The 21,338-nt window shown below is 47.9% G+C and overlaps 1 protein-coding gene across 2 annotated transcripts in view; it reads left to right on the plus strand.

Annotated features, from left to right (window-relative positions):
- VIRMA (vir like m6A methyltransferase associated) overlaps positions 1-21,338 on the plus strand; it is a 731,013-nt gene that overhangs the window by 589,142 nt on the left and 120,533 nt on the right. For both annotated transcript variants that reach the window (XM_078687022.1, XM_078687023.1), the window contains exon 23: positions 6,299-6,630. In XM_078687022.1, coding sequence (XP_078543148.1) covers positions 6,299-6,630 — 332 coding nt within the window. The remainder of the gene's footprint in view (positions 1-6,298; positions 6,631-21,338) is intronic.

The raw sequence follows: 21,338 nt of genomic DNA on the forward strand, positions 1-21,338 counted from the left end.
CTCACACTGCTGCACGCCTCACACTGCTGCACGCCTCACACTGCTGCACGCCTCACACTGCTGCACGCCACACACTGCTGCACGCCTCACACTGCTGCACGCCTCACACTGCTGCACGCCTCACACTGCTGCACGCCTCACACTGCTGCACGCCTCACACTGCTGCACGCCTCACACTGCTGCACGCCTCACACTGCTGCACGCCTCACACTGCTGCACGCCTCACACGCTGCATTACTCTCACTGCTGCACGCCTCGCACTGCTGCACGCCTCGCACTGCTGCACGCCTCGCACTGCTGCACGCCTCGCACTGCTGCACGCCTCGCACTGCTGCACGCCGCGCACTGCTGCACGCCTCGCACTGCTGCACGCCGCGCACTGCTGCACGCCACGCACTGCTGCACGCCACGCACTGCTGCACGCCACGCACTGCCGCACGCCTCACACTGCCGCACGCCTCACACTGCCGCACGCCTCACACTGCCGCACGCCTCACTGCTGCACGCCTCACACTGCTGCACGCTGCCCAATGCTGCACGCTGCCCAATGCTGCATGCTGCCCACTGCTGCACGACACACTGCTGCACGCCTCACACTGCTGCACGCCTCACACTGCTGCACGCCTCACACTGCTGCACGCCTCACACTGCTGCACGCCTCACACTGCTGCACGCCTCACACTGCTGCACGCCTCACACTGCTGCACGCCTCACACTGCTGCACGCCTCACACTGCTGCACGCCGCGCACTGCTGCATTACTCACTGCTGCATGCCGCGCACTGCTGCCGCCTCGCACTGCTGCACGCCTCGCACTGCTGCACGCCTCGCACTGCTGCACGCCTCGCACTGCTGCACGCCACGCACTGCTGCACGCCACGCACTGCTGCACGCCACGCACTGCTGCACGCCACGCACTGCTGCACGCCACGCACTGCTGCACGCCACGCACTGCTGCACGCCTCGCACTGCTGCACGCCGCACACTGCTGCATTACTCACACTGCTGCATGCCGCACACTGCTGCACGCCTCACACTGCTGCACGCCTCACACTGCTGCATTACTCACACTGCTGCGTGCCACACACTGCTGCGTGCCACACACTGCTGCACGCCACACACTGCTGCACGCCACACACTGCTGCACGCCACACACTGCTGCACGCCACACACTGCTGCACGCCTCACACTGCTGCCCGCCTCACACTGCTGCCCGCCACACACTGCTGCCCGCCTCACACTGCTGCCCGCCTCACACTGCTGCCCGCCTCACACTGCTGCCCGCCTCACACTGCTGCCCGCCTCACACTGCTGCACGCCTCACACTGCTGAACGCCTCACACTGCTGCACGCCTCACACTGCTGAACGCCTCACACTGCTGCACGCCGCATCACTCAGGGGCACCACCACATCACTCAGGGGCACCACCACATCACTCAGGGGCACCACTCAGGGGCACCACCACATCACTCAGGGGCACCACCACATCACTCAGGGGCACCACTCAGGGGCACCACATCACTCAGGTGCACCACCACATCACTCAGGGGCACCACCACATCACTCAGGGGCACCACCACATCACTCAGGGGCACCACCACATCACTCAGGGGCACCACCACATCACTCAGGGGCACCACCACATCACTCAGGGGCACCACCACATCACTCTGGGACACCACCACATCACTCTGGGACACCACCACATCACTCTGGGACACCACCACATCACTCAGCACCACAACAGCACTGTCCTTGCTTGCTACAAACAAGCATTGCCATAGCCAATAGGACTCGCATTTGGAAAGTGTAAGCTATTGGCTTTGTGAATAACAATGCTATTAATTTATATATTTTCAAAGCCAACACATATTAAAATAAAATTGTCATTTACAATACCAATATCTCACACTGTCCTAATGCGAGACCTATTACATTGCAAATACTTGTTTATAGATGGGTGGCATTTGCTCAGGTTCATTTGAATCTGAAGAAAAGTCATCAAAGTTGATGAAGTAGCCAGACGCAGTTCGATCTAACTTTGGGAGCTTAGCAGTGTTTGTAGAACTGGCAGTTGCTTCTTGTTAAGGCACGTTGATGTAAAGTTTATTGTTGGGCCAGATTTCAATTTGTATTCCAGTTTTATTTGGATGTTGTTCAATTGCAACGAGTGTAGTTAGTAGTCCGTTATTTGATACTCCTTCATTTTGTGCATTGGAGTCTTGAAAAGCTATACGTCTTTCCATCTGAACTTCCTGTATAGTAGCGAGAGGAGATCGGTGGCTGCTCAGGATTCCATGCGGCCTGCTGTTGTGAATCAGCAACATAGTGTGGTTTGATCAGATCAGTGGAAACCAATCTTTTTCCTATTCGGCCACAAAGAGGCGACAGAACTACTGTTCTTGTTCGTTGAACCGCCAGGACAGGTACAGGTGTTCTGTAGGATGGCCTAAACTCCTCCTTGTCCACGATCATTTCTCTGACCAGGTCCTCAACTTTTGGGACCCACACAGGTGTTGCCGGAACCTGTTTCACTTCCCAGTGGCAGTGCGTTTTACTTGGACGTTGCTTTGTAATGCCCGGAATTCATTGAGTACCTGTAAAACAGTCAAACGATCATTCAATTCAAACGGATTTACATCTGCCACTTTGCTGGCACAATCGAGGTCAGGTACCTACATTGTTGTCCCAAACCGGATCTCATTGGGGTACATCCTCCCAAGGACTTTCTTTGTATATTATTCAGTGCCCTCTGGACCCCATATAGGTAGGTGATGGATCCAACTACCGCCCGCACCTAATACCCTTGCTGTTAAGGATTGCTTTAGGTCCCGGTTTTTCATCTTCACCACCGAGTTTCCCTCAGGATGGTAGGGGTAGGAGTACCGCAAGGCCATGCCCATACTTTACATGGCTTCCTTGTAAGTCAGAGAGCTAAACAAAGGGCCATGGTTGGCATGTAACGTGCCAATTGCGTATGTCCCGATAAAGACCCGCAAATCCTTTATAACAGTTCCAGCGTCGAGGCCAAACCCATAGAAATCTAGAGCATGAATCCACTGACACCAAGATGTAGTTGTAAGCCCGCCTGAATTTAAGGGGCCGCAGTGATCCAAATATACACATGCGAGAGGTCTGTCTGAGATGAGTAATGGTGGCCGTGCTATGGTGGAACCTTTCATCTGCTGACCTTAGCGGTGACTCCTGCATGTGCAGAGCCCAGACCCTCGTGTGCAGCTAGTATTAAACCTAATCTGCGATCTCTATTTGAGATACCTCTATCCCCCACTCCTGGAATTTGAGCATACGGTGTGTTTTGCACATCTAATTTATAGGAATATTTGAGTAGAAAGCCTTTCGGAATGGCAGAGCCTTTCTTCGATACTCTGACAGCTATCAGTATGTCTCCGTCTATCCTCGTGCTAGAACGAGTAATTGCAGCAAAGGCAGAAGTTTGCACTGTTGCCTTGGTGGTTTCATCAGCCAGTGAATTCCCTTTAACGTGTATGCCAGCACATTTGTTACTCAATATGTGAATAACTTGAGCCCCTGGCAGGCATGCTTTAAGCTTTGCCACTTGTTCCCATAACAATTTATATTTAATTGTGCAACCTCTGGAAGCTCTAACCCTTTTCTGACCCCAGTAATGAAGATATTCATTGTACGACTGCACACAATAAAACGAATCGCACATTATCAGTGTGGGGAATTCCCGATCCGTATATTGTAGGGCCAATATCAGAGCTTTAAGCTCTGCACATATTCCTAAAATGCATGCACTAAGTAATTTTGCTAAAATGTACTTAGCCTAACCTGGGTGTGTAGGTGTATGTGTGTATAGCTATATGTACCTGTAGCCAAGAAAACCCTACGGTTGAACCAGTCCCCTCACCTGATGCTTGGGAGTGAAGGACCCCGTCTCTGCTTCGAGGATGACAGCCCCCAAGGGATGCCAGACCCCTGCTTGTTGGAGATTCGGCATGCAGGACCCCCGTCTCAGCTTGGAAGGAATTCTCCTCTAATTTGTGGGGGGGGGGGGGGAGGCTCTATTATACTAAAGTGGTCCCTTCAGGTTTTTTTTGTAGGATCGATGTGTTTTTAAACCAACCATGAATGTTTTGAAAACAATCACCAGTGCTTTTCTAAACAAGTGTGATCATGCACAGCTGGCTGTTGGCCAAGGATGAAAAAAGGCGGTGACACTTATACAAAATAATTCTGCCGTACCTGGGGACATGTTTATTTACGTCAGGTACAGGGATTATGATAGAATAATTAGAGCCTGGTGAAGAAGAGACAGGAGCAAGCTAGTAGGTAATAGATCATCTGTTTAGAATTTTAATTGTTTTGTGGATGGGACAATGTATGTAAAAATGGGATATACATGATGAGACTATTCTAAAAGACATGACCGGGCACTAGGCTGGGATGCCCACTTCTTTTGATCCCAGCTTTAGAGTACTTGATGGAATTGCTGTGTAGGGAGCACTAGACTGGCAAATAAAGGCAGGCAATACTATGCAAGTTTCATCACCATATTTGGATGACACTTTAGTATACTCCAAGATTCTGCAGATTTAATTGTCCTGGATATTTAATGCTCTAGGCAGATTTAAGTCGGTCTCTAAGCTATGCATAAATTCTGTCAAGACTGTTGCCCGGGTTGGGACAGGAAGCGAGGCATGATGCGGACCTCTCAGATGTGGGACTGGAAAACATTTACGTGCATAGAACCCTTGGTGAAACATTGAATCAACATTTGCATAGGGTCTGTGTGAGAGAGAGAAGCTTGATCACATTCCGGCCCTCCTTTCCACTAACAGTATTGAGTAGGATAGCCCTAATTTAAATGGTTCCTTTACCCAGATGGTTGCACATTTTCCAGAGGTGCTTGTAAATGGTTCCTAAAGGGGTAGTTGAGGAATTAAACAACCTGATGAATGTCTATATAAAGAACAACAAGAGGCTGAAGGTTAAATTGGAGAATTTAAAACGAACCTACTTAAAGGGAGTTCTTGCGTTACCGTACTTGCAGCGCTACTGGATGCCCGCCCTGCTGCAACACTTACTTGGGTGAAGGAAAAGCACAATCATGAGAATACGCTTCCCAGTGGGTGCCATGGATTCAAAAACATTGGATGTTTGTTGTATTGGTAGAGTTTGATGTTGCATTTAATAGATACATGGTATTGGGATAACGGTAAGATTCTGATACACACTCCGGTTCACAGTGTGATGTCTCTGTGAGAGGTACCCAGGACTTAGGTTGTAGAAATAAGAAGCTTAGAGGGCAGACTGGGTGCAATCAAATGCAAGACCTATACAGCTACGACAGGTAGTTGACTTTTGCAGAAGCAAGAGAAACGCTCACATAGGTCAATTGTTACTCTATTCCAGAATGAAGAGAAAATTAAGGATCATATGGTTTTGATTCAAGTGCATGCCCCTCCTTAATCATAGCTGCTTACTGAATTCATGGTTCTGGCATAGGGTGATAGACTTATTTTCGTTATACACTGCACTCATAAGAGAACATACAAGTGAACAGATTAAAAGTCAGGCAGAATCAGCACTAGCTGAAGAAATAAGACTGTAATTTGTGCAAACAAATAAAAAGGAGAAGGTGGATTTGTGTACATGGGGAGAATTGTTGCCGACTTTTTTTAAACCCACAAGTGCTATAGAGAGGACTGAGAGATGTGACACAGGAGAAAACATCAGTTGGAGGGCCAAAGTGAAACTGAAAAAGAAAAAAAAAGGGTGTGCTGACTTAGATCACTTGTAGTACATGTGGATCTTGGAGATGTGTGCTTCAACACAGAAGATCATGTGACTGTATATGCACAGCTTGTTTGTAATGAAGCACACGGTGTTATGTTATTTAGTGAAGTTTAAAAAACAAAACAATTTGAAAAAACTATCTCGTTGTCAAATGACTTAAGGTTCACAACTCTTTCAGTTTAACACTTTTGAATAATGGAGAGTTCAAATGGTTTGAATGTGTACTAATTGAGATTTTGTTTTTCATATTCCATGGCAAAATGATCCAGGCACTGACTCTAAAATGAAGTTCTGCTACATGATGATTTAGCATATATGTTTTAATTGTGACTTGGAAGTAAAACCAGAGACTGGTTGGTGTGGGTATTCTTACTTGAGTGTGTTCTTGTCAGAATGTCATAGAAGGATATATTTTTAAGTTACTTTGAACCAACATTTGGACTATATGACAATATTTCCTAGCAAAAGTCCCTTTTGTCTCTTCTATTTTTTTATATTTGACCTGTTTGTGTTTTAGTGGGAAATCGGAATACATAGAACCTGCAAAGAGAGCTCATATGGGACTACCGTCAAGAGGAAGAGGTCGTGGAGGGTTTGGACAGGGCATGCGGCCTCACGACTTATTCCGTCAGAGAAAACAGAACACAAGCAGGCCACCCTCTATGCACGTGGACGATTTTGTTGCTGCAGAGTGCAAAGATGTGCCCTCTCCAATTGGCTTACCCCTGGCCAAAAGATTACCCAAAATAACACCAAAGCTATCTTCTCGTGGTGGTTTCATGGGAAACAGGGGTGGACGAGGGGCATTTCATAGTCAAAACAGATTCTTTACGCCACCTACACCTAAAGGTAAGTCTTTATTTTAAAAACCATTTGGTGATGGTAACTATCAAAATAAACTACTGTGCTTCATGTGCCCATTCATTTCAGTTCCTTAAAGGTTGACATCTGCAGTTTATTTGTTTTCATCCATTGGTCATCTTTGAGGACAGCCAGAGACTGAGTCGATCATTTCTCCTGGAGCTTTAGTAGATTTGGAAGTGAATAGATACAATGCTCGTTGAGTATTCAAAATATCATACATTAGCCCCTAAAGACGTGTTGCCCACAACTGCTTGCACTTCCACATGCTGCATAATGTTCTTCATGTTTACACCGAATAGCGGGGAACTACATTCTACTCAACTCCATGGTTTGTTACTGACCTTAATTTTTTGAAAACTTTCTCTGCAGGTTCAAAGAGCATAAATGCAAATGTCCCCTACTCATAATAGGTACATCACTCACACATTACTGGTACCGTGTGGACGGGTGCAGCACAAGCAGTAGCTATGTAAGTGTACCTTAAACACATAGAAGCAATACAGCATGCGCAGAAGCTGGGCAAACATGTCTCACAAAACTCTGTCACAGTCAGCAGTGTTACATCTTTCCACACAAACAGGGCAGACCCAGCATGGACTACCGCAGTGCAAGCATGACTCACACACAAATCAAGTGCAGTCTGTCTGCAGCAGCAATTCAGAAAACACACATGTGAAATGTAAGCTTTCTTCACAAGGTGTGCAGCAACAGAGCTGACAAAAATCTTATGTATACTAAATAGTTAAATATTATATTGAACAAATTGTTATAGAAACTAAAAGACACATGAAACTGTGCTAAAATTAACATTTCTATGGGAGTTTTTAGATCTAGAAAATGGCCCAGTCCATTAATCCTGAACGTGCAAGAAAGGTAGGTCACTTGATAGGAGGAAACTGAGTGTCCAACCTGGAAAGTCTTGAGACATGTCATCGATGATAATCAAGGAATGATGAATCTGATATTGTTAGCAGACTGTTAGTAAAAGGATTATGTGCATAGGTGTAAAAGACTATGCAGTACACTTGTCATAGGAAAGTGCTGCACACTTGAAAAATTCTTAGTAATTCCAGTAATATGAGTGGACATGTATTTCCTGCTTTACTGTTCTTTGCTGTTCGGGATTTTCTGCATTGAAAATTATCAGTGATAAAGGAAAATACAAACATGATATTGCTTCATATTTTGGAGTGTGCAGATAGCAAGCAATCTAGACTCTCCAGAGCTAAACACTGGAAACGTTATGTTCGTGGCATGTGCGCTGTAGTTCTCCAGTATTAGGGGTGTCTTTCATAGATTCACATGCTTGAATATTCCCCGTCGTCGAAGTGGGAGTCCCACGGTAAATAAAATAGCAATAATGCTAAATATATATATATATATATATATGAAAACATAATACATAATAAAAGAAGAGGAAATACAACTGAAAACCTCCAAAACGATTCCTACATAGGAATGCATGGTAAAGAGAAAAACTACTTGTAACACATTAGTATCATTATGTTAGTCCAAAGTACAGCCAATCAGGCGCAAGCACCCTCTAGAACCTTCTCCTCAGAAGCTCAAGCCCTCAGATTTTCTACCGCACGTCGTGTGAAGGGAGTCTCCCTGAGCTCTGCTCAGTTCTTTGCCTCAAATCTTCAAGTTCCAGTTTTCTTCTCAACATGTCAAGTAAGAAGTCTTTATTCAGACCTTGCTCTTCTTGTGGGAAGCTGCGCCTTTTTGAGAAGGACCCCCACCAGAAGTGTATCTATTGTTTATACCCTGATCATGAGGTGGGCAGCTGCAAGTTCTGTAGAACTTTTTCTACTAAGACTCTTAAGGACAGAGAAGGCCGTCTTCTCCTTTGGCTCCAACGTCTAAAGGACAAGGATTCTGCCCTGTCAGATGCAGAAAGTTTTCACTCTGGTCCTTCTACAGCAGCCTCTAAGCGTGGTAGTGTACAGGATTTTTCCATCTCCTTTCCTCAAAAAGAAGAAATTAGCCCTGCCTCTGGCTTCTGTGGTGTCTCCTACCACTCCTACTACCACTACGCCCACAAGACCTGGCTCTCAGGCATTTTCTGCTGCCTCTAGGAGTGTTTCCACACCTCTAAGAGTTCCGTCATCGACGGGAGCGTCTACGAGCGTTCCGACGACTAAAACCGCAATGTCTGCTTCATCGACGACGACGCTGACAACGACATCAGCTTTTACTTCGTCGACAACGGTCTCGTCGACAGCCTTCACGTCTACGAGAGTTTCTTTGCCTTCAAAGCCTGTCTCGTCGACGATTCCCATCACCTCGTCGACGAAGCAGAAAGATTCCTTGTCGACGAAAGTCACTAAGAAATCTTCATCGTCGACTAAGATTCCGTCGACCAAGGTCTCGTCGACGAAGACTCCGTCGACCAAAGCCCCATCGACGAGGACTCTGTCTACGGAGGTTCTGCCTACGTCGACAACTGCACCGTCGACGACTGCGCCGTCTACGATGGATCGCCCGTCGACGGTAACCCTGACACCGACTCCGTCGACGGCCACACCGTCGACGATGGGTTCTTCAAAATTATCTTCGTCGACAGCCAACACAACACCATTGACGATAGCGTCGGCGGCACCGTCGACGGTGGTACCGGCTTCCTTTGCCTCATTGCCGTTAGAGCCTTTGAAGACTTCAGGATCCTCTGCTGCTTCATCCCATCGTCGCAGTAAGGCTCCGTGCCAACAGTTATCTACTCCAGAGCCGCAACCACCTTCTCCAATGTTTGCCACTACCTCTGAGCATGACACTGACCCTGAAAATGAAGGTGACACGTTTGGGGCAGCCCATAGTCCCTCTGATTTGATTATCAAATGTCAGGACTCTGACACTGACAAAGATGGCGGAGACCAAGAGTCTCAACCTGAGGAACAGTTGGTCCAAGTACCTATGGCTACAATACCATTGACCTTGATCTCAAATCTCCAACATATGCTGGATGATTACAACCGTCGTTTCCCAGCAACGCCGCAAGGTACTCCTGTACAATCTCCTGCTGCCGTTGCACTGCCTCCACCGTCTCTTCCGCCAACTTTACCACCCACGACTTCGCCTCAGGTTCAGACATCAATCAGAATCCATACTACTGTTTATCCGCAGGATGCGGATGATGAGGCGGTCCCAGACCGTGAGGACGGAGAGGTCCCTGACAATTCAGACAAGGATGCAGGCGACCAAGATATGGCGGAGTGGGACGATTACCGAATGCAGACGCCCTCTCCTCAGCCAGGAAACTCTGGTGATTCGCCTCCTGTAGATATCGCCAGTTTTCATCTGCTAATGGATAAAGCGGCTCAGCGTTTCAAATTACCTAGATCGCAACGTGAGCAGGACTGTTTCCTCTATGATTTTAAAGATAAGCCTTACAAGCAGGTCCACACGATTCCAATAATCGATTTTGTTTGGAAGGAGGGAATTAAACTCATGCACGCTCCAAACTCGTTACCTGCTCAAGTACCGCGCCTTGAGAAGAAATACAAGGCCCCAACCGGTTCTCCGGCATGCTTGATCTCTCACCCTAAGCCGGACTCAGTAGTAACTCAAGCTGCACAGCGTCGAGCCCGGAACCCAGCGTCTCCAATCACCGCGCCTCCCGATAGAGAGGGTCGACGCCTAGACGCTATTGGCCGCAAGTTTTCAACCATGGCTTCCACTTCTGTTCGAGGAGCCAATGCCTTGGCCATTTTGGGACGCTATGCCCGGCAGATGTGGTCGGACATATCTGCATTAATAGATCTAATACCTGAGGCTTCCAAGGCGGACGCTCAGCAGATTCTTCAGGATGGGCAGAGAGCATCGGAAGAAATGATGGACTGTGCAGTCGATATTGCTGGTACAGGTTTCCGTCTGCTTGCAAGCGCAGCTGCCCTCCGTCGCCAGGGTTGGTTAAAATCCACCTCCTTCCGGCAGGAAGTCCAATCCAAGATACTTGATATGCCGTATGATGGTGAATCGCTATTCGGATCTCACATCGATGACGCTCTGGAGTCCATTAAGAAGGACACCGATACGGCAAAGTCATTGGGCACGTTGCAATTCCGGAAGCACTCCTTTCGAGGTGCGCGCGGACGCTGCACTTCTTCCAATTTTCGAGGAGGGCAACAGTACCGCTCCTACAATCAGGGCAACCAGCGTTACGCATCCACTCAGCAGAATCGTCAGCAGTCATCCAGACCCTATAGGGGAAAGTCCTCCTATCGCGGATCCACTCCTAAGCGCCAATGACTTTTGTCATCCCAAAAGTGTTGGAGGTCGAATCTCTGTTTTATTCTCAGTGGTCCTCCATCACCTCGGACCGCTGGGTTTTAGACATTGTACGGCGGGGTCATACCATAGAATTCGTCAAGATTCCTCCTCGTACTCCACCATTTGGCCCGCCTCCTCCACACCTCAAGGAGCTTTACCATCAAGTCCGTCTTCTTGTTCTAAAGGGTGCAGTCGAAGTGGTCCTGAAACATCAAAGAGGAGAGGTGTTTTACTCTCGATTCTTCCTCATACTCAAGAAGACCGGAGATTGGCGCCCCATTCTGGATTTGAAGGCTCTCAACCAATTCCTCAAGAGCCAATCTTTCCGCGTGCTGACATTAATGGAAAGCCTGCATCTTCTATCCAGCGGGGATTTCATGACCACCATAGACCTTCAAGACGCGTACTTTCATGTCCCGATTATCCAACAACATCGCCAGTACCTGCGCTTCAAACTGGGACAAACGCACTATCAGTTCAAGGTCTTGCCCTTCGGGCTGCGATCAGCTCCTCGTGTGTTCACGAAGGTACTGGCCCCTGTGGTGGCTCACCTGCGTCTCCAAGGCGTTCAAATCTTTCCATATTTGGACGATTGCCTCCTCAAGTCTCAATCCCACCATCAACTATGTCAGGACACTCGTCTTTGTCAGCAGATGTTTCAGTCCCTGGGGTTGGCCATCAACGTCGAAAAGTCACAGTTGGTGCCTCTGCAAACCAGAAACTTCTTGGGAGCGATCCTAGACACGAAACTATCAAAAGCTTTCGTCTCGCACGAGCGGCGACAGAAGATCCTTCGTCTGGTCTCCCTCATACGAAAAAGACAGTCCGTTTCTGTTCGGACGTTAAAGTCGTTTTTGGGAATGGCATCATCTTGTATCGCACTGATCCCAAATTGCAGATTGCGAACCCGTCCCATTCAGGAGGAACTGGACTTACAGTGGCTTCAGGTCTCCAGGTCCTTCAACGACCTTGTTGCTGTCACAGCCCACTTGCGAAGAAGCTTGCTTTGGTGGGCGCAGCCCACCAATCTGGAGACGGGGACGTCGTTCCTCGTTCACGCACCAGATCTCACGCTCACGACGGACGCCTCTCTGGAGGGGTGGGGCGCTCATCTCCAAGACCTATCCATCAAAGGCAAGTGGACTCTGCCCCAACGCACGTGGCATATCAACAGGCTAGAGTTGATGGCGATCTTCCTAGCGCTCAAGTCATTCCTACCTGTAGTTCACGGGGATTCAGTGCTTATCCAAACGGACAATACCACCAGCATGCACTACGTGAACAAACAGGGAGGAACCAAGTCTCCACACCTGTCTCGCTTGGCCCAGTCGATCTGGGATTGGGCTCTCCGTCATCAGATCACCTTGACAGCTGTCCATCTGCCGGGCGTTTCCAACATTCTGGCGGACTCTCTAAGCAGGTCTACTTCCTCAACACACGAATGGGAACTGCACCAGCCGACTCTGAATCTTGTGTACCACCGATGGGGTCGCCCAGCTCTAGACCTCTTTGCAACACCGGAGAATCGAAAATGCCCGTCCTACGCAAGTTGGCATCCCCACCCTGGGTCGTGCGGGAATGCCCTTTTGATCGATTGGTGCGATCTATTCGCTTACGCTTTTCCGCCGATTCCGTTAGTACCGCGGGTGCTTTGGAAGATGCGGAGGCAGCCCTGCCACATCCTATTGATCGCACCTCGTTGGCCCAGACAGGCATTTTTTTCGGAATTGCTTCTGCTGTCCCAGTGCGAGCCCATTCCTCTGCGTCCCCGTCCAGACCTCTTAACGATGGACAGGGGCCAAGTGTGCCATCTGGACCCCTCCACGCTACAATTGTCGGCATGGAACCTGAGCACCTTGAATTTGAAGACTTGAACATATCTCAGGAATGCAGGAACATCCTTGCTCATGCTAGGGCTCCGTATACCATCAAAACGTACCAACTTAAGTGGAAGAGATTCTGTCATTGGTGCGTGGCAGCTAATGTCCATCCCATCCATTCCACTCCGGAGCAACTTCTTCCGTTCTTCTTAAGTCTCGCTCAGTCAGGACTTTCACATGCTACCCTGAGAGTTTTCCTAGCTGCAATCTCTCGTTTCCGACACGATGGCTCTTCCTCCCTCTGTTCGCCCAGAGTCATACGTTAATTCTTCAAAGGGCTCTTCCGAAAGTTCCCACCTGTTCGGCGCACTCCTCCATCATGGCACCTCAATGTTGTCCTATCTCAAATTATGAAGTCACCATTTGAGCCTATCCATAAGGCGGATATCAAATTCCTCACCTGGAAGGTTGCGCTGCTTTTGGCTTTGACTTCATCTCGTCGCGTGAGCGACCTTCACGCTTTCACTGTCAAGCCGCTTTATCTACAGTTCAAACCTAACGGCGTGGCGCTTCGCACCAACCCCTCTTTCCTACCTAAAGTGCCTACATTTTCATCTGAATGAGCCTGTGTTCCTACGAACTTTCTTTCCGGACCCAAGGTCTCCGGCGGAGCAGCGCTTGCATTCTTTGGACATCAAACGATGCCTTAAATTTTACATTGCCAGAACTGCCTCCTTCTGCAAGTCCGATCAACTGTTCATTGCTTACGGATGACTGCGTAAGGGGCATCCAGTTTCCAAACCAACAATTGCCCGTTGGCTTTCTTCAGCCATTACCTTCTGCCATCAACAAGCTGGCAAACCATTGCAGTCTTCAGTGAGGGCTCATTCTACGAGGGCGATGTCTTCATCCACCGCCTTGTTTGCAGGTGTGCCTCTTCATCAGATTTGCCGTGCAGGTACATGGTCCAGCAGGCACACCTTCACCAAGCATTACTGTTTGGATGCAATCAATGAAGCGGATACCGCAGTGGGACAGGCAGTGCTTCGTCATCTTTTCAAATAAGGTGAGCCTCTGTTCCCCCCTCCTTGGTGTTTTTTCTGTGATTGCTATGATGTTTACATGACTGTATTTTTACTGTCTTTGGCTTTTTCGATATGTGCCTAGCAATCTCAGCTCTACGGAGGTTACTGCTTTCTATTCTATTCAAGTATGTGAATCTATGAAAGACACCCCTAATACTGGAGAAGAACAATTGTTACTTACCTGTAAACAGGTGGTTCTCCAGTATTGGTGTCTTTCATAGATTCACATGCGACCCACCCTCCTCCCCTCAGAGGCACTCTTCTCCTCATGCACTCTGGGTCTCTTGGTGCTACGAAAATCTGAGGGCTTAAGCTTCTGAGGAGAAGGTTTAGAGGGTGCTTGCGCCTGATTGGCTGTACTTTGGACTAAGTAGTTTTTCTCTTTACCATGAATTCCTATGTAGGAATCGTTTTGGAGGTTTTCAGTTGTATTTCCTCTTCTTTTATTATGTATTATGTTTATATATATATATATATATATATATATATATATATATATATATATATATATTTAGCATTATTGCTATTTTATTTACTGTGGGACTCCCACTTCGACGACGGGGAATATTCAAGCATGTGAATCTATGAAAGACACAAATACTGCAGAACCACCTGTTTACAGGTAAGTAACAATTGTTTGTACACATGCTTTGCATACTGCTGCCATCTAGTGTTGGGTCCGGATGTTTGCAGGTTGTTTCTCTTCAAAGAAGTCTTTCCTAGTCACGCGGTAAAGTGACTCTTCTTTCGGTGATAGTGCGCATGGTCATCGACTCCATCGTTCGATTGTTTTGTTCCGCCATTGAGTTCAGAGGTGTATTGCTTCGCTCCAGTTCGAAACCGTTCTTCGGCTACACTTCGATGTGCAATCCTCTCTACCCTCGGCGGTATTGTTTCGCATGCATTTCCCACTTCTCCACGTATCGTTTTGGTGAACGGAATCTACTTTCGATCGGGAAGCTTCGTGGATGGACTTTGGGCCTAACTGCATTGGTTCAGCTCTCCGTCGAAGGAATGGCCACTGTTCAAATTCTGTCCTCGGTGCCACATGAAGTATCCGCACACTGATTCACACCAGGTGTGTAACTTGTGCTTGTCTCCAGGGCACAAGGAAGAAGACTGCGACGCTTGCAGATAGTTTTGATCTAAGAAACCTCTTTACGATCGTTGGTCTCGACGTCGAGAGATGCAACATCAGAGCATCGAAGACACGCTGGAGATCTTCGGTGAGATTCCGGTAAAGAAATGTTGAGGCATCAGCGGCAGAGGAGGAAGAAGCCTTCTCCATGCAGGGCTCCAAATCGGAGCTCGAGATAGACCTCAACGCCGAAGAACTGCCACAGGGACAAGGTGACACGAGTATGGAAGCCCCTTGCACCTCCAAATCACTCCACTCTCCAATCGGCACCACCTCTGCCTCTGCTTCTGACCATGGTTGGCAACGAGACGAAAACAGATCCCAAACAAAGGAGACACTATATTAACCCCTTCGCTGCTAGGCCTCCTTCAACCCCTCATCACCCCCCTCCCCCCCTACTAATTTTTTTTGGGGTAGTTTTCTCTTGGGCCTCTGTAACTTTTTGACCACATAAGGTATCCACGCCAAATTTGCATTGTTTTCTTCCAACATCATGGGGATTTTAAAGGTAACCAGGGTTTGTTGATTCCCATGGAGGGGACCCAGAAACTAGCCAAAATACAGCTAATTTTCTTTTTTTTGTTTTAAAATGGGAAAAAAGTGCTGCAGATGAAAGTGTCTCTTTTTTCCCCTGCAAATGGTGTCAACAAAGGGTTTGTGGTGCTGAAATCACCATCTTTCCAGCTTTCAGGGACTGACAGACTTTTGTCAGAAAACCAAAATATTTTACAGAGTTTTGGCATTTTACTGGGACATAGCCTATTTTTGCAATTTTTTGTGCTTTCAACTTCCTTCCAGTTAATGATAAACATGGGTGTGCAAGCAATAATAGATCATGGGAAGCTATACATTTCTAAAAAGTAGAAAACAATTCTGAATTCAGCAAGGGGTGATATGTGTAGCTCCTTCAAGGTTTTGTGCCAACGTTTTCACCTGTAACTTCTTCCAAGTATGACAGATTTTTTAAAGCAATATACAGTTACATCCGCTGGCCCTTCTGGTTGTGGGGATATATAGGCCTGTAGGTTCACCAAGAACCCGAGGAACCCAGAGCCTATAACTGAGCAGCATCTTGCAATGGTTTTTTACTGTGCACCGGGTATATAGCAATTAATTTGAGAAAATATAAAAAGTGACAAATCGGTATGAAAAACACCTATGTTTTTCTGAAATGGGAACAAACTATTGAGTTTAGAAACAGTAGCTATTTGCACATCTCCTTAATTGTGGATACCCATACCCACATGTGCATTATAGGCAGCAATGCACCGAAAGCTAATAGGTAATAACAGTTGCTCTACAATTCTGTGTTCCCTTAAGTCTCCCGATATTATGGTACCTCACTGGTGTGGGTAGGTCTAGTGCCCGCAACATGAATCGGCCCAAAACGCAACGTTGACAAACCACATTTTTACTGTGAAAACTGACCCTTTTTTGCAAAGTTCCTAGCTGTAGATTTTGAAACCTAGCTCTGACGACACCTAGGGAAACCTAGCAAACCTATACATTTTTGAAAACTAGACACACAGGGGAATCCAGGATGGGGTGACTTGTCTAGCTCTCACCAGGTTCTGTTACCCGGAATCCCTTGCAAACCTCGAACTTTGTACAAAAAACACATTTTCCTCACATTTCTTTGATGGAAAGATCTGGAATCTGTGTGGGTCCAAAAAATTCCACCCACCCTGCATTCCCCACCGTCTTCCGATAAAAATGGTACCTCCCTTGTGTGGGTAGACCTAGTGTCCACGACAGGAAACAACCCAAAACGCAACGTGGACACACCACATTTATACAGTGAAAACTGACCCTTTTTTTTGCAAAGTGCCTAGCTGTAGATTTCGAACCCTTGCTCTGCCGGCACCTAGGGAAACCTAGCCAACCTTTACATTTTGGAAAACTAGACACCATGGGGAATCCAGGATGGGGTGACTTGTCTGCCTTTCCCCAGGTTCTGTTACCCAGAAACCCTTGCAAACCTCAAACTTTGTCAAAAAAACGAATATTCCTCACATTTCTGTGATGGAAAATTCTGGCATCTGCGTGGATCCACAAAATTCCACCCATCCGCATTCTCCAAAGTCTCCCGATAAAAATGGTACCTCACTCGTGTGAGTGGGTCAAATACGCGCAACAGGCAAGGGCCCTAAACGTATTGTGGAGACATCAGCATTTCCTATTTTGAAACAACCTGGTTTTGCAAGGGGGTCACCTGAGTTTTTGGCCCCGGGCTCGACGACCATCCAGGGAAACCTACCAAACCCACACATTTCTGAACAGTAGACACCCCGGGGAGTCCAGTGAGGTATAGCTTGCGTGGCTCACCTAACGTTTACCTACCCAGAATCCCCTACAAACCTGAAACTTTGCTGAAAATATAAAAATGTTCGCACATTTTTTTGTGGGAAAGTTGTAGGATCACCGTGATGACACAACTTTCCTACCATCCAGCGTTCCCCAAGGTCTCCCGATAAAAATGGTACTTGTGTGGGTGGGTAAAGTACCTGCAACAGGCAAGGGCCCTAAACGTATTGTGGATACTTCAAAATTACCTGTCATAAAACGACCTGGTTTTGCAGGGGGGGGGGGCCTTGGTTTTTGGCCCCGGGCTCAGCGGCCATCTAGGGAAACCTACCAAACCCACACATTTCTGAAAACTAGTCACCCTGGGGAGTCCAGTGAATTATGTCTTACTTACGTTTCCCTACACACCGTGCCTGGGCCAAAAAGTGACCCAAACCCCCCCCTCCAAACCCCCTTCCAAAACCAGGTTGTTTCAAAATAGGAAATTTTGATTTCTTCGCAATACATTTTGGGCCCTTTCCTGCCGCGGGTACTTGGCCCACTCACACAAGCGAGGTACCATTTTTATCGGAAGACTTGGGGAAATGCTGGGTGGTAGGAAATTTGTTGTTTCTTCCTGAACTGTGAAAATTATGGCACAGTAATGCAAGGAAAATTTGACAGTGACATTTTAAGTTTTGCAGGACATTGTGGGTAAGATAACTTGTTTGGATCCACGAGAGAGACATCACCATGTATTCCCCTGAGTGTTTAGATTACGAGAATATCTACAGTTGGTAGGTTTATCTTAGATGGAATGTACACCTCGGCAGAGAAAGACAGAAAACACAAATATTACTGCACAACCACATATTCCTCAAGCACATACACATACTGGTTGGCACGAGGGTGAGTGATGGTTCAGGGTATAAAATGTTATTAACAAGAGATTTCACAAAAATGAAATGCACTGTCAATAACTGAAAGGACAAAAAACTGAACCAGTGACTCACAGCTTGTGAGCTATAAAGCTACGACAAGGCACCAACCTCTTTACAGGCCATTCATACACCTTTCATTCGTGTGACACATACAAAACCATTCACACGCCAGCCGCGGGCCCATCGCATTACAGCACTCACATCACGGTGTCTCCAGGGCCTGTTCTATCTGATTTCCCGCCTATTTTGAATGCTTCGTCATTGTCGTTTTTGGCCAATCTTAAATCTGGCTCGCCTCTCGATCCATGGCCGGCCAAATTTTTGGCGAAGATGGCGGAAGTGGTTAACCCGCTGGTCAACCCCCTTTTGAATCTTTCTTTGAGTCAAGGTGTGGTTCCGTCGTCGTGGAAACAGGCCATGGTTATTCCCCTCATTAAGAAGCCCGGTTTGGCTGCCGAGGTTTTAGCCAATTATAGACCTATTTCCCTACTCCCTGCACTGGCTAAGACCCTGGAGAAGCACGTTCATAACGTCCTTTCTAATTTTCTGGAATCACATGACTTGCTACATTCCACCCAATCGGGCTTTTGTCCGAATCTTAGCACGGAGACGGCACTACTGGAGGTCTCCGAGGTTATCAAGGAGACATTGGACCTGGGCGGCAGAGCTATGCTGATTATGCTGGATTTGTCGGCGGCCTTTGACACAGTTCCCCATGAGGATCTGTTGGTCAGACTCTATGAAATCGGTCTGAGGGGGACGGTGCTCAGCTGGTTTACTTCTTTCCTGGCTGGCCGTCGACAAACGGTCTGGGCCTCCTCTAGCTCTGCTGAGATGCCGCCATTGGGAGTCGGAGTCCCGCAGGGCTCTGTATTGAGCCCGACTCTTTTTAACATCTTTATGACCCCTCTGGCGGCTCTGGACGAGTCTTTTGGGGCCCAGATCGTATCCTATGCAGATGACACCCAGCTGCTCTTTACCTGCCGGAAAGGAGAGGGTTTTGATGGAGAAAGCATACGTGAGTGCTTGAGTGCTGTTTTTAAGTGGCTCCAACTGAACAGCCTCAAGTGCAACTCAGACAAATCAGAGGTGCTCTTCTTCGGTTGTCAATCCGGCAGGTATGGTGGCCGGCTGGCATGTCTCCTCCGGGGCGATCGTCGCAGCTAGTTAAGAACTTGGAGATCAAGATCGATAATGGTCTGACCCTAAGATCACAGGTCCTTGCCCTTACGGGCACCTGCTTCGGTCTGCTTCGTATGCTCCGGAAGTTTTTCCCTCTGCTCTCCGAGGACCACAGGAGGGTTACGGTACAGGCCTTGATTGGTTCAAGATTGGACTACTCAAACGTTTTGTATCTTGGCCTGCCGGAATATCTCCTGCAACGTATGCAGGTGGTCTAGAATGCGGCCGCGCGTGCCATTTTTGGCCTGCATAGGCGAGCTAGAGTCTCTGGCCTATTGCAGTCGCTCCACTGGCTGCCTATTTGCAAGAGGAGGTTTTTTAAAGCCTTAACGCTCACTCATAAGGCCTTCTATGCAACAGGGGCTAAATACCTGCAGAAGAGGCTCTTTGCCTACCGCCCTCTTCAATCCTTGAGGTCTGAGTCCTTGTTCTTGGCCACTGTCCCTCGTGTGAGGAAGGCACGCATGGGAGGTCGCTCCTTTAAGCTCCGGGCCCCTCAACTTTGGAACTCTTTGCCCCTGACTTTACGGAGCACTCCAAATCTGTTGGCTTTCAGGAAGGGCCTGAAAACCTGGCTCTTTGCCTCCTAGATCCCTGTTTTCGCTGACCTGTTTTTTTAAATCTGTTTGTTGTGTTTAGCGTTTCAGCTTGTCATTAAAGCGCCGGGACACTCTTTTGAGTAGCCGAGTGCTATAAAAGATACAAATAACATAACATAACATAACATCAGCAGACCGCGCCATTCAAGGGCCCATCACTTTCACACACCCACATACCTGACACAGCAAACACACCAGCTGATGGATTGTGTGGACTGGCGTTTGGCTACCAGTGTGCTTAGTGATCAGCAGCAAGGCACTACTCACACACCACCAGCCAAGCGCCAGTCCACGCACACCGCCTGCCACGCGCCAGTCCAGGCACACCGCCTGCCAAGCGCCAGTCCAGGCACACCGCCTACCAATCGCCAGTCCAGGCACACCGCCTACCAATCGCCAGTTCAGGCACACCGCCTACCAATCGCCAGTCCACACAAACTGCCTACCAATCGCCAGTCCACGCACACTGCCTGCCAATCGCCAGTCCACGCACACTGCCTGCCAATCGCCAGTCCACGCACACTGCCTGCCAATCGCCAGTCCACGCACACTGCCTGCCAATCGCCAGTCCACGCACACTGCCTGCCAATCTCCAGTCCACGCACACTGCCTGCCAATCGCCAGTTCACACACACACACACACACACCCAGCCAAGCGCCAGTCCACACACACACCCAGCCAGGCACCAGCCTACGCACACTGCCAGCCAATCGCCAGCCTACACACCGCCATCACATTTAGGGTTTGTTTATACAAAAAAGAGAACGCAAACCAATTGTAAATAGATACAAATCTACTAACACAAACCTGAAATAAATACATTGCACTAATGCCAACCTTGAAACTGAACAAAAAAATTTAAACAATAGAGACCAGGCAGTTCACTGTACCACTCATGGATGCTCCCAAAAATTATTTTTTGAGTGTGGTACATTCTAAATCAAGCAGGTACACACAGCGCAGGGTTAGAAGGACACTTGGGGCAGTGTATACGAATCTCCTTCCACGCACCTCTTGGCCAACACACTCTACATCTCCTGCTGGGAAAGTCTTTTGAAGGCCTGGGAGGAATGTGATCAGGAAAGTGGTGATCTTTCAATCTAGCCACATCCTCCACCACTCCAACACTAGGAACACTTGCCTGTTCCACTACAACATGGCTGCCTTTTACATACTCCTGAAACTTAGCATAAATCATCATTGACTCAGGACAACAATCCTTGAATACAAAAAAAATCATTAAAGGTTGCCAAGTGGAAAAGATGGATAGCCAACTTCTTATACCAAATGTAAGCCTTACGAAGAGCAGTGTAAGTTTCCAACCTCTTATCTACTCTGTCTACACCACCCATGTGCCTATTATAGTCTACAATGC

This window comes from Lissotriton helveticus, chromosome 4_1 (assembly GCF_964261635.1).
Source record: "Lissotriton helveticus chromosome 4_1, aLisHel1.1, whole genome shotgun sequence".
Classification (NCBI taxonomy): domain Eukaryota; kingdom Metazoa; phylum Chordata; class Amphibia; order Caudata; family Salamandridae; genus Lissotriton; species Lissotriton helveticus.